This window comes from Mastomys coucha, unplaced genomic scaffold (assembly GCF_008632895.1).
Source record: "Mastomys coucha isolate ucsf_1 unplaced genomic scaffold, UCSF_Mcou_1 pScaffold3, whole genome shotgun sequence".
Taxonomy (NCBI): domain Eukaryota; kingdom Metazoa; phylum Chordata; class Mammalia; order Rodentia; family Muridae; genus Mastomys; species Mastomys coucha.
This window is the reverse complement of record NW_022196909.1, coordinates 8,622,329-8,635,278: the sequence shown is the minus strand read 5'-3', so window position 1 is coordinate 8,635,278 and position 12,950 is coordinate 8,622,329. Positions and strand designations below refer to the sequence as shown.

General features: G+C 45.4%; 1 protein-coding gene across 1 annotated transcript in view; it reads right to left on the bottom strand.

The window, feature by feature from the left end:
• Snx3 (sorting nexin 3) overlaps positions 1-8,457 on the bottom strand; it is a 35,210-nt gene extending 26,753 nt beyond the window's left edge. Inside the window, exon 1 of the mRNA XM_031346984.1 lies at positions 7,978-8,457. Coding sequence (XP_031202844.1) covers positions 7,978-8,139 — 162 coding nt within the window. The 5' untranslated portion in view covers positions 8,140-8,457. The remainder of the gene's footprint in view (positions 1-7,977) is intronic.
• Positions 8,458-12,950: the final 4,493 nt, after the last annotated feature.

Below are 12,950 nucleotides of genomic sequence, written 5' to 3'. Positions count from 1 at the left end.
GTGGCTCACAACCATCCGTAATGAGATCTGATGCTCTCTTCTGGAGTGTCTGAAGACAGCTACAGTGTGCTTATAATGAATAAATAAATAAATAAACAAACAAACAAATAAATAAATAAATAAATCTATCTTTTTTAAAAAAGGTAAATTGGTAGAGTTGTGTGGGTGTTGGTGAGAACATGGACAGCCAGGAGGAGTATGAAGGCTCATCAATTATATGACCCAGCCATAGCACTCTTTAGGTCTAAGGATTCTGTGTCAGCAAACCAGAGACAGTTGTACATCCTTGTTCACTGCTGTGCTATGCACAACTGCTAGTGTGAAGAATCAGCCTTGGTGTCCACTAACAGATGGACAGACAGAGAAAATGTGATACTTACATGAAATGGAATTGTTTTCGGCTGTAAAGAACAAAACTGTGACACTGTAGGAAAATAGATGGAAATGGAATATGTGAAGCTGGGGTCAGAAAGACAAATACTACATTCTCTCTTATGAAAACTTACTCATGTATGTAGGGAGATATGAAAGTAGAAAAAGTACTATGGAGTGGAAAGAGGGCAGAGAAATGTTTCAGTCAGCCAGTAACAAGGAGTCCTGGGGAATGGAGCAGTCAGAATCCACTATCAGTATTATACGACCCAGGCAGGTCTATAAACTAAGATGCTGGCAGGCAAGGACAGAGAACATAGGTGCTCCCTCTACTGGCCCATCTGCACCCAAATTCCTGGCCAAACTTGGGTTTTCTCACACACATCATGCACATTCTCACCATGCTGGAACTGAACTTCCCTCTTCCTCTCTATCTTCAATCTACCACACGAGCGCACAGAGTTTTGGTATGCATCCAGGTACATGTAGAGGCCAAAGGTCAATCTTGGGTACTTCTCCTCAGGATCCATGTGAACACATTGGGGACAGGAGTCTCTTACCAGGACCTAGGCCTCTGAGATTAGGCTGGGCTGCCTCGCTCTAGGGTTCCTCTATCTTCCCACTACCATCATCACTAGCTTTATACATGGCTACTGGAGGGCTACCTCAGATCACTATACTGGAATAAAAGTGTGTGCCAATATGCCCAGTTCCCAGGGCTCCTTATCTTTTTGTCAAGCACCTAACCCATACAGTATTTATCACACAATAGAGTTTATAAATGTTCATTTATTGCCTGTTGTGAAAAACAAAAAACTGATCAGAAAAATCTAGTCCTGTTTTAGGATGGTGTAAACTTTCATTTTTTGAGGGTTACACTGAGCATCCCAGGCTTGCCTGGAGTTCACTATGTAGCCCAAGCTGGCCTCAAACTCCTATCAACCCTCCCTCCGGCCTCCCAAGGGCTAGGACTGCATGTTTTAGAAAACATGTTTTAAGCAGTCAGTAAGGAACTGGCCCCCAGAAACTTCTCAACTCTAAGATTTTTTCCTTAAACATGTATTCATCTTTTCTTGACCTCTGGCTTACTTTCATGTTATAAAATAGATATGCCTTGAGGTAAACCCACTGGGCTTAGGTGACTAGTCTAGGTCTCTCCTTTTCAAATACCAAGCTGTAGAAGCTGACAGTTTTTAACCTATTAAACTGCCTTTCCTTCAAAACACATTTTTTATCTTTGAAAATTATCCATGTTTTTTTCCATAGGATCTGCCATGTTTGTATTTATTATAACTATCTCAGAATCTGTCTAATCCCATCAAGGCTACTAACAAGTGTAGCTGTGTTTTCTGTCTTCCCTATGGCCTGTGTTCCCCAGGGAGACAACGCAGTGCACACTAAGAAAATTCCTAATTAGGTGTCAAAAGTGCCTTACTGGGATACTTGTTCACCTACCACTGCCCAAATCTCATCTCTCTAGTTAAGAGGCATCTCTAATGGGACTCAAAAGCTCCCCACGTGATGTAGCTGTGTGAGATTGGTAGAACAAGTATACAATCTTATCAGATTTAATTCTCAGCTTCACCACTAAGAGTCAGGACCTTCAGCAAGCTAATGTCCTAATCCAAACAGGTGTGAATCTAGGTGTCCACTCTGTGCTGAGCAGTGTATGGTGTAGGAATTTCTAGTGTGAGATACAGGAACCATAGGGAGCCACCAACGTGAAATAGAGCAACTAAGGCACAGAGGAAGTGAGGCAGGGCCAGCAAAATCTCTACAAAGGGGACATTCAATCCAAGTGCTATGGGGTGAGTCATGAGAGCGGGTGAGGCTGCTGAAGGAAAACTGCTTTTCTGACGAAGAGGAAGTGCATGAAAGTTCTAGTAAGTGGAGCTCTGGTGTGGTCAGACTGTTCATGCACTTCCCATATAACCACTGTCAGGGAGAAAGTCGTCCCCTCCCAGCGTTAGACCTACACTCTCCTGGTTACCTCTCCACAGCAGACTCTGACCATCTTCTGAGCTGGTTTCCAGGCACATCTTACCTGCTAACGTCAACTTCTACATCTCAAGCATGCCAACAATGCAATATCCTTCCAAGGGTTAAAACATCTGAATACACCAAAATTAGGGTGTAGATACAACAAGTTTAACGTATTTTTTAAATAAGAAAATTTGCAGCTCCAGTACTCATGTTTATAATCACAGTAGCTCTTGTGCATTAAGCCGACTACCTCCTTTGGGGAGGAGAAAAGCTTTGTGACCTGAGTTTCTAATTATCCAATATAAAACAGGGCTCTTTTTTAAACTGCCACTGCCTTCATGCTATTCTCTGAAGGCTGGTGTCAACTTACAACATGATCTCCTGCCATCAGAGTGCCTTCACTTTTTCTGGGTGGAGACCCAGAAAAATCAATCAGAGGGCTGGAGAGATGGTTCAGTGGATAAGAGCTCTTGCTGTTCTTGTAACAGACCCAGGATCGGGTCCTAGCACCCACATGGTGGCTCACAGCCATCCAAAACTCTAGCTCTAGGAGATCCATTGGTCTCTTCTGGCCTCTGTGGCACCACCAGGCTTGCACAAAGCACATACATACAAGCAGAACATTCACACACATAAAAAATTATTCCTTGGGCTGGTAAGATAGCTCAGCAGGTAAGAGCACCGACTGTTCTTCCAAAGGTCCTGAGTTCAAATCCCAGCAACCACATGGTGGCTCACAACCACCCATAATGAAATCTGACGCCCTTTCTGGTGGTCTGAAGACAGTTACAGTGTACTCATTTATAATAATAAATAAATCTTAAAAAAATTTTAAAAATTATTCCTTAAAAAAAAATCATCAAAAGTCTATTACAACTGATCTCAAATGTGTAATAAGAAAACATTTCAGCTGAGCGTGGTAGTATACCCCTTTATTCCCAGCACTCAGGAGACAGAGGCAGGAGTTCAAAGCCAACTAAGACTACATAGAAAGACCTTGTCTCAAAAAAACAAATTAAAAATAACAACACCCCCAACCCATGGCTGACTAACTGGAAGAACTATGAAGATGGGACAACTGCCCTCTAGCACCAGGATGACCTGATTTGGGCTTGGGAATTTAGAGCACTTGTTGCTTTTGCAGAGAACCTGGGTTCAATTCCCAGCACCCACGCAATGCTTTACAAACATCTTAACTCCAGTTCCAGGAGATCTTCTGACTCCTGAAGGCATCCAGCATGAATGTGAAATACAGACATTCCTACAGATAAATAAATGTATTCTTAAAACGATCTTGTTTTTCTTTGGGCATAGTGGCACATGCCTTCAATCCCAGTCCCTTGGAGATAGAGGCCAGTGGGTCTCTGTGAGCTCTAGGCCAGCCAGGGCTAAATGAGATCCTGTCAAAAGAAAAAAAAAAAGACTTGATTTTTCTAAAATACTATTTTGGCCAGACATACTGGTACAGGACTGTGATATAGTACTTCTGAAATGTAGGCAGAAGGATCTAGAATGAAAAGCTAGAGCTGAAGGGCAATGCTGCCTCAGAAATCACAATATAAATAAATAAATGAACACCTATAAACAAACTATTTTGACCCTTTAATAAATTACTTCCAAATTTAGTATCAGAGGACTGAGCCGAAATAAGAACCTACACATCATCTTTAGAATGGTGAATGCTATTAAGCAGCTACTTAAATAATACAAGGTCTCTCCATGTAGCCCTGGTTGGCCTGAAACTCCCTATGTAGACCAGGTTAGCCTCTGCCTCCTAAGTGCTGGGGAAAGGCATTTGGACAACCAGGCATTTTGCTACTTCTATCAAGCATCTCCCTTGTTAAAACTTGTATCAATCAATGTTAGTATTAAGCTTAAAACTTTAATGTAAACTTCAAATGGCTATTCGGTTAGGTATTAAACAAGATGGCTTCTCTTTGTATCAGACTTGCCCCAAAGAAGGTAAATGTTCATGCCAAGTAGTCTTTCTGATAACAAGATAATCCACTTTAGTAAGTCAACTCCAAGTTAGTACACAAAAAATGTAGTTGTCTGCTGACCTTTCATTTAGAAGGTATTTATATTTGAAAAGGGCCAGACTTTGTGTAGTACTGGGTGCCAGTCACTGTATCATCCAGTCCTGGGGGGTAGATGTGAGCACCGAGGACTTCCTTCACGGGAAGGAGGGGACATGTGTGACCACCGAGGGCTTCCCCCACGGGAAGGAAGCAGAACTTATTTTTTTGGTATCTCGCCCTGCTAGGAAATGGTACTTATTTTTGAACCCAAGGCTAGCTCAAACCTCAAGAAAGAATCTCAGTTGTCTCCAGCTAAAATAGTAGAATCTAAATAGCTGAAAAATTCTCAAACTATTAACAAGCTTCAAGCAATGGCTGACGTTACTCTTCAGCCTTCTCTTTCCTATGCCAGAGGCTGGACCCTAAGCTTTCCCAGACCTTTAATCATTTACAGTGCTCTCCGCTGTACCTACCCATTACGACAATTTAAAAAAACATTAACACTGTGCCAATTATTTTCAGAAGCTGAGAGATACTAATCAAGTGATCCTAATAGTCTTAAACACTGTTCTCAAAGAGAAAAGATAAATGGAGATTGGGAAACTTGTATTCTAAAGTGCCACCATCCAGATGAAATTACCCTGTGAATTGGAGCAATTTCAATCAGTCCCTGTAAAACTGAACATTTTTCTCAGGGCTAGAATTAGAGTTTAACTGTAAGATAGTTTAAAGGCCCAAACTCTGAAAAATAAAATGGCTTCCTTCATGATAAATACAATAGCAAAAGGCAAGCAGTGGAGGCGAGAGAGAATATCAACAGTTTAGAACAGCAATAGATAAAATCTGGAAACGAGGAATGCACTCATCTCACCGTCACTCTACCTTCCCTCCTATCCTGGAACTACACAGACCAGCCTGGCAGCAAACTCAGAGATCTGCCTGCCTCTGCCACTCAAGAACTGGGATTAAAGGCAAGAGGTACATCCAGCTCATTCTACCTTAATACAAGATCATAATTACTCACAAAAAACATATGCTGCTAACTAAAGCCTAATGTCTTACTACCTGGTGTCCTGAGTTTTCAATCAGTACATTATATACTAAGAGTAACTCCAACGTTTTCTGAGCACTAAAACCTCAATTATGTTTTATTGTTGGGTACCAGCATTTCTAATTGTAAGTCATTAACATACAACCAACTGCCTCATAGTAAAAAATAAAGCAAAGTATACAATGTATTTAATTATATAACTCGCTAATCACTCTTTAAAAGGACTGCTTTCTATGTACAAAGCCAGGTCATTAATAATCATATCCAAATGTCACAGTCACTCCTTGGTTATAAAGTCTAATGTATTTCAGGAAAGGGAGTCATTCACTAGCATCCCTTACCACTCAGCAAGATAAGCACTGAGTCCTTAAGTGGAGGAAGTGAGGGTGGATCCAACTCAACTGGGACAGGAAGCACCAGCTATGGAAGTTCAGAAACAGGAATACCAAGTTTCATGCCAACACAGGGAAAAACATTCTGGTGAATAAAGGCAAAAGAGGAAGTTCTTTTTTGTGACAGGCCATATATTAAAAACAAAAATCACAGCAAAGCTAAAAAGAAAAAGGAAAAATCACCTTTTAAAAATTTTTATTAGTTTAAAAAAAAAAAGTCTATATGTATGTCTGTGTGCCATGTGTCTGAAGGTGCTCAAAGGCCACCAGAAGAGGGCGTTAGAGCCCCTGTGTCCCCAGTTAGAGGTGGTGTGAGCCATCTGATGGGGGTGCTGGGAACTGGGAACAGCAAAAGCAGCTAAGCCTTCCTAAGCACTGAGTCCTTTCTCTAGCTTCTAAAATTATCCCCTTTAAAACAGGCTCAGAGCTGGGCGGTGGTGGCGCACACCTTTAATCCTAGCACTTGGGAGGCAGAGGCAGGAGGATTTCTGAGTTCGAGGCCAGCCTGGTCTACAGAGTGAGTTCCAGGACAGCCAGGGATACACAGAGGAACCCTGCCTCGGAAAAAAAAAAAAAAAGTAAATCTCATATCTTAAAAGTTTGATGATCAGACAAGGAGACACACGACTTTTAATTCCAGCAGTTGGGGCCAGCAGGTCTACATAGTAAGTTCAAAGCCAGCCAGGGGGGCCTATAGATGAGATTCTATCTCATTCTATCTCAAAGGGAAAGAAAAAAGGTGTAATGATTAACTTTTTCCAGATCACTAATTACTTAAGAACTATCCTTTAAAAGTGTGAAAGTCACCCAGCGGCGGTGGCGCACACCTTTGATCCCAGCACCTGGAAGGCAGAGGCAGGTGGATTTCTGAGTTCTTGGCCAGTCGAAAAACCAAAAGTGTGAAAGTCTCATAAGCTAAATATATACAGCACTCCTGAGCAACACAACTTAAAAATGACTAGGGTGACAAATTTTGTTTACCACACAAAAAGTGCTTACTTTAATAAGAAATTTCTCCACATAAACGCTAACATTAACAGTGATTATAACTTCTTATGAGTCCTCTAAGGCCAGAAATTTTAAGGTTACTTTTTTTTTTTTTTTTTTTTTTTTTTTTGGTTTTTCCAGATAGGATTTCTCTGTGTAACCCTGGCTGTACTGGAACTCACTCTGGAGACCAGGCTGGCCTCGAACTCAGAAATCCGCCTGCCTCTGCCTCCCAAGTGCTGGGATTAAAGGTGTGCACCACCACCGCCCGGCTTATGGTTACTTTTTAATATTTAATCTTTAGCAATGAATTAAATAATGTTTTCCCTAATGTGGAAAAAAAAAACCCTTTAATCCTGACCTACAGAGTAAAACAAAGAGCAGAACTTTCATTCAGCATCCCTCAGGTCATCTGAATTACCGCCAGAAGAAAACCCCACTAGTTACAAAATTCCAAGAGTGCGTATCCACGTCAGCCTCTCCCTGTATTCAGTGTATTCAGTGAAATGGCTCCAGCTTAGAAGAGGATGGCGTTTACGGGAGTAGGGTCCCCATGCCCAGGCAGTTGTTAGTCTGGAGCCTGAGGTAGGTGACACACACCTAGGCCTTCAGCAGGAGGACCGCCCAGCCTGCTAAGGTCAACCATTTCCCATCCCTGCTAACGCTTGCTTCGGCCCCACCACGAAAACCTGCCAGGCTCCCGTGAACTCCCCATCAAGTTCTGCTCAGAGACGAGGACGGCCCAGGATTCTCTGCCTGCAGCTCGAGAAAGGCCTAGAAGGAGCAGCGAAGCTTGGCTCGTCTAGGTCCTGGTAAGCGTCCAGGAAAAAAAGAAGAGGGAGGGAGGGAGGAAGGGAGGGGGAGAGGGCTTCAACTTTGCACACACACACCCCTTTTCCCCCCCTCAGTCACACCTAGCTGCCTTTTCTCGAAAGATCTACACCTCTTCAACTCAGATGTCAAGCCCCGATCGGCTGCTCGGGAGGCAAGCGGAGCTCAACCCACGCCCTCATCTTCCAGCACCTTCCACCGGAGCCAGCGAGCTGGTCCTCAGACAAACCGTCCACGGAGAGCGAGCCCCCGGCTCACGCCTCCGCCCGCCCCCTCGCCCGCCCTTACACAAGGGCCGGGCGCCGGGGCCCCGAACCCAGGGCTGCGGGAACAGGCGCCTCACCTTGACCCTGATCTCGTAGGTGGTGAAGCGGCCCCGGCCGACCCCCACGGTCTGCGGGTTGCTCACGTCGATCTCCAGGAAGTTGCTGGGCGGCCCGTAGGCGTCATTCAGGTTCTGCGGCTTGGTGATGAGCCGCCGGGTGTCCGCTACGGTCTCCGCCATGTCGCTGTCGCCGCGGCAGCCGCGGGCTCCTCTCCACCTCCACCGCCGCCGTCGCTTTCCGCCAACGCCGCCGCCGCCGCCGCCCGCCGCGGGGACTCCCGGCTCGCGCGCAGCGATCGGAGGCGAACGAGCACGTAGGGACGGGGTGGGCGTTCGCTCCCCGCGAAGCTCCGCCCCAGGCTGCTCGGGCTTCCGCCCTCTGCTCAAGGAGAAACGGCTGACTGGCCGGAACGCCGCGCCCGGTTCGCAGGCCCCGCGGCGGCCCCGGAGGGACACTGCGGGGTGGGGCCGAGGCGCGGCGGCGTCACGGGACTGTGGGCGCCGAGGATGGGGGGAGGGAGACTACAACAACCACAATGCATCGGGCGAGCGCGCCGCCGCCGAGTGATGCGCAGGCGCACCCACCTCCTCTAGGCAGGAGGTGGGTGGGGTATGGGTTTCCGGTTTTTCTGACCCAGCTTCTCTGCGGGGAGGTACCCGGAAACGATTTTAGCTGTCCTGGCTCCTTGAAGGCTGTACTTGGAACAGCTGGGAGGAGACAAAACTGCTTTATAGTGTAAGAGCCAATCCAGTGCTTCACTGTGATTCCCTGGAAATTCATTTCTAGAAACCTTTAAAAAACGTCTCAAATGAATCCTGTAACCCTGACCTTTGGGAAATGGAGAGCAGAGAATCAGGTTCGAGGCCGGCCTGGGCTACATGAGACTTTAAAAAAAAAAAAAAAAACAAGGGAGCTGATGATGTAGCTCAGTTGGTAGATTGATTGCCTGGGATTCATAAAGTCCTGGATTCAATCCCCAGGAAGGACATTAATCCCGGCATAAGGCATAATGTAATGCCAGCAGTCTTTAGGTAGTGGAGGCTGAGGATGAGAAGTTTCAAGGTCACCCTGTTCTACACTGATAGATTCAAAGCAGTAAAATTAGGGAGTGGAATTTTTAAAACCTGATAAGATCAAGCTAAGGTCAAACAGTACCTGGAGACAGGTCTGGCCCCTGAAATAAAAAAGTGGATAAGCCAGGAATCCTGTCTAGGTAAGCGGCCACTCTTCTTTACCACAAATCCTAATAAGTTTGTTTTGATTTTAAGTGGTAAATTTCAAATTACACTTGGAGTGCAACTTACATAAGCCTTTACACCAAATGGAAAATAGGGACGACGGAAAGACTGTGGGGAAGGGAGGGAGACAGGAAGATGGGGGAGTGCCTAGAACCAGCATACCAGGAGCCAGTGCTTTGTGCTGTCATCCATGGCCATCACGTGTCATAGGCATCACGTGTCATAGGTTCCTTAGAGACCCTTCGGGTCAGCCTACCGAAACAGCGTTGTAGCACAAAGCTAGCAAGTTCCAGAGTTAGCAGTTTATTTCCAGAGTACAGGAGAATACAGATCTGAGAAGAGTTGGAGAAAAGAGTTCACTGATTAACAGCGCTTGTTGTGTGAGCATGAGGACCTTAGTCTGGACCCCAGGAGTCCTGCAACGACAAAGCTTGCCAGTACCACAGTCACTACAACACAGTGGGGGTGGGGTGGGGAGATAGAGGAATCAAGGAGGTTTTGAAAGCTCTCAGCCCCGGGTGGGGTGGGGTGGGGGGAGGGGGAGTGAGTGAGGTGGGGTAGAGAACTACAAAACAATGAGCTCCAGGCTCAGGGAGAGATCATACCTCAGAGAATTAACTAAGAGTAATGGAAGAGGACATGGGTGTTGGCTTCTGCACAACACGCTTGTGTGCACCACACACACATAGACACACCATACTGCACATATACACGGGGGTGGGTGGGGTCTGGAGTAAGAGAGAATAATCTAGAATTAAAGGAAATACAGTGGCTAGGTGAAAGTAACAGTCGTTTTTTGTCTAGACAAATGCCTAGTGATAATGGCAAAGGGGGAAAAAAAAGGAAGCAAACAGAAAACAATGAATCTGATCCATAGCAATAACCAAAATAACCAAACCTGAGGACTCAGTGGGGAAGAAAGCATCTAGACTTCAAGGACATCCTGGGGTACATGCCAAAGTTAGGACATCCTGGGGTAGATGCCAAAGTTAGGACATCCTAGGGTACATGCCAAAGTTAGGACATCCTAGGGTACATGCCAAAGTTAGAGATTTGCATGAGAACTTTTTCTCAAAAACTGAGTTCAAGATTAAATTATTAAAGCTTGGGTCTGAGATACAGTGTGGTTAGGAGAATGTCTGCCTAGCATGCAATAGGGCCGTGGGTTGGATCCCAGCACCACATGAAATGCCTGTGATTCTAGCACTCAGTGGAGGAAGGAGAAGCAGGAGTTCAAAGCCAGCTTGGACATCTGAGACGGCGTCTAGAAATAATAGATGCTGGGTTTGGAGATACATGCCTATAATCCCAGCAGTCAGAAGATGGAGGCACGAGACTTCATTGGAGATCAGCTTGATATTCATATCGAGATCCTGACTCAAAAAAAGAGAGAGAGAAAATTGGAAAGTTGTAGAACTTAGAACCCCAAGAGAAGAGTGTCTATCTTAAATAATGTGGGGAACAACTGTATTAGTCACTCTGATTTTTTGCTGTGACAAATGCCCAATGGGAAACAAGGAGAAAAGGATTTATCTTGGCTCGTGGTTTAAGAGAGCAGAGTCTGTCACAGTGAGAAGACATGGCAGAGTTCATGGGGGCGGAGGGAAGGCAGGGGGACACTGCTGGGACTCCTCACAGCCGGAAAGACCGGGAAGCAGAAAACAGTACATGTTGGCATTCAGCCCTGGCCCCTAATCCATGGGATGGTCCTGCTCTGAGAGCCGTGTCCCGTTTAACCTCTTGGGAAACACCCTCACACACTGGTAAGGTCTGTCCTTCCTGATTCCAAACCCAGTAATAGAAGTGGTTGGTCAGCCGGGCGGTGGTGGCGCACGCCTTTAATCCCAGCACTTGGGAGGCAGAGGCAGGTGGCTCTCCGAGTTCGAGGCCAGCCTGGTCTACAAAGTGAGTTCCAGGACAGCCAGGGCTACACAGAGAAACCCTGTCTCAAAAAAAAAAAACCAAAAAAAAAAAAAAAAAAGAAGTGGTTGGTTTCAGGACTCCTGGACAAGGGACTGAGGTGCACATTTTACATACCAAAGCAGACCTGGCCTCCAGGTTCTCCCAGCATCCCTCAGTCCCTACCTGGCATACTGTGCCCCCAACCTTGAGCTTTCCAGCCCAGACCCCAGTGCTGCTCTTCCCCCAGAGGCTCCTCCCTATATAATCCAAACACTTTACTCTCTTGCGCTCTTTTCTTCTCTTTCTGCACGCAGGTCCTTTCTTTCTCTCTCCCTTCCCTCCCTCTCCTCCTTTCCCCATGGCAACTTCTCTGCCCTAGGTCCTTGGAGCCAGTGAACCTGACATCCTGAGAACAGCTTCTCAATAAACCTGTCTTTAATATAATCTAATCTGGCTTGAATTGGTTCATTTCTCCAGCAGTGAAGAAATAACCTATTAGTGCAATACTTTTTGCTGTATATAAAAAATATACAGCAGAAAGTATTCTAATGAAAAATGGAGGAAGCCAGGTGTAGTGGCTCATGCCTTTATTCTCAACATTCAGGAAGCAGGTGGATCTATGTGAGTTCAAGGCCAGCCTGGTCTATATATAGCATATCCAGGCCAGCCAGAGCTACACAGTGAGAAGCTCTTTCGAAAGAAAGATGTCTATGCTTCTCAGTATTTCATAGGGCCTCTGAAGAAAGGAAATTTAAGTGGACAATAAGCAAAAAGCATGTGCCCAAATATTTTAATCAAACATATGCAGCTGGCAGAGGGGCCTCTACTACTCCACCCAATTTATAATTTTCATCTTAAAATGTTAAGGGTGTGCTTTAGCAACTGCCTTCTTATTTGATTAGAAGGTCACTTCTCCAAACCCAGAAATCTCAGAGGAAAACAAAAGCAAGTAATTGGACGTCCTGAGAGTCAGGATCTGGAACCACAGCACAGCTAAGAAGACGTAGGGTGGCAAAAGTCTTCTAGATTGTTTACAGTTCAAAGCCCTTCCTGTAATCCTCACCTCTGACCCAAATATATACATATTTATATATGTATATATTTATATGTATGTATATATATTATATAAAGAAAGAGAGAAGTTTAAAAAAAAAAAGCTGGGCATGATGGCACAGAGCTGTAATCCCAGCACTTGGAAGGTAGAGGCAGGAAGATTGGCAACTCCAGGTCATCTTCAGCCACATAAGGAGTTAGAGGCCAGTTCAAAGTACCAAGGTCTTGTTTCAAAACAGACAGGTAAAGTCGTTCTGCAAGCCTGGATGACCTGAGTTCCTGTCCCAGAACCCAAGTCAAGGTGGAAGGAGAGAACCAACTCCACAGAGTTGACCTCTGACCTCCACACGCCCACTCTGGCACGTGTCCACCTGCACACACATCCCACATGTACCAACAATATTAAAAATAAAAATCGAGGGCTGGCAAGATGGCTCAGCGGATAAGAGCACTGACTGCTCTTCCGAAGGTCCTGAGTTCGGATCCCAGCAACCACATGGTGGCTCACAACCACCCGTAATGAGATTGGACGCCCTCTTCTGGTGCATCTGAAGACAGCTGCAGTAAATTACGCCAGAGGGAGAGGGGCCCCGCAGCAGTCCTGAGTTCAACAGCAGCCACACACATGATGGCTCACGGCCATCTGTATAGCTACAGTGTACTCATACACAGAAAATAAAATAAATCTTTAAAAAAATAAAATTAAAATTTAAAAAAAAATCGAAAAGGACCAGGCAGTGGTGGCACACACCTTTAATCCCAGCACTTGGGAGGCAGAGGCAGGTGGATTTCTGAGT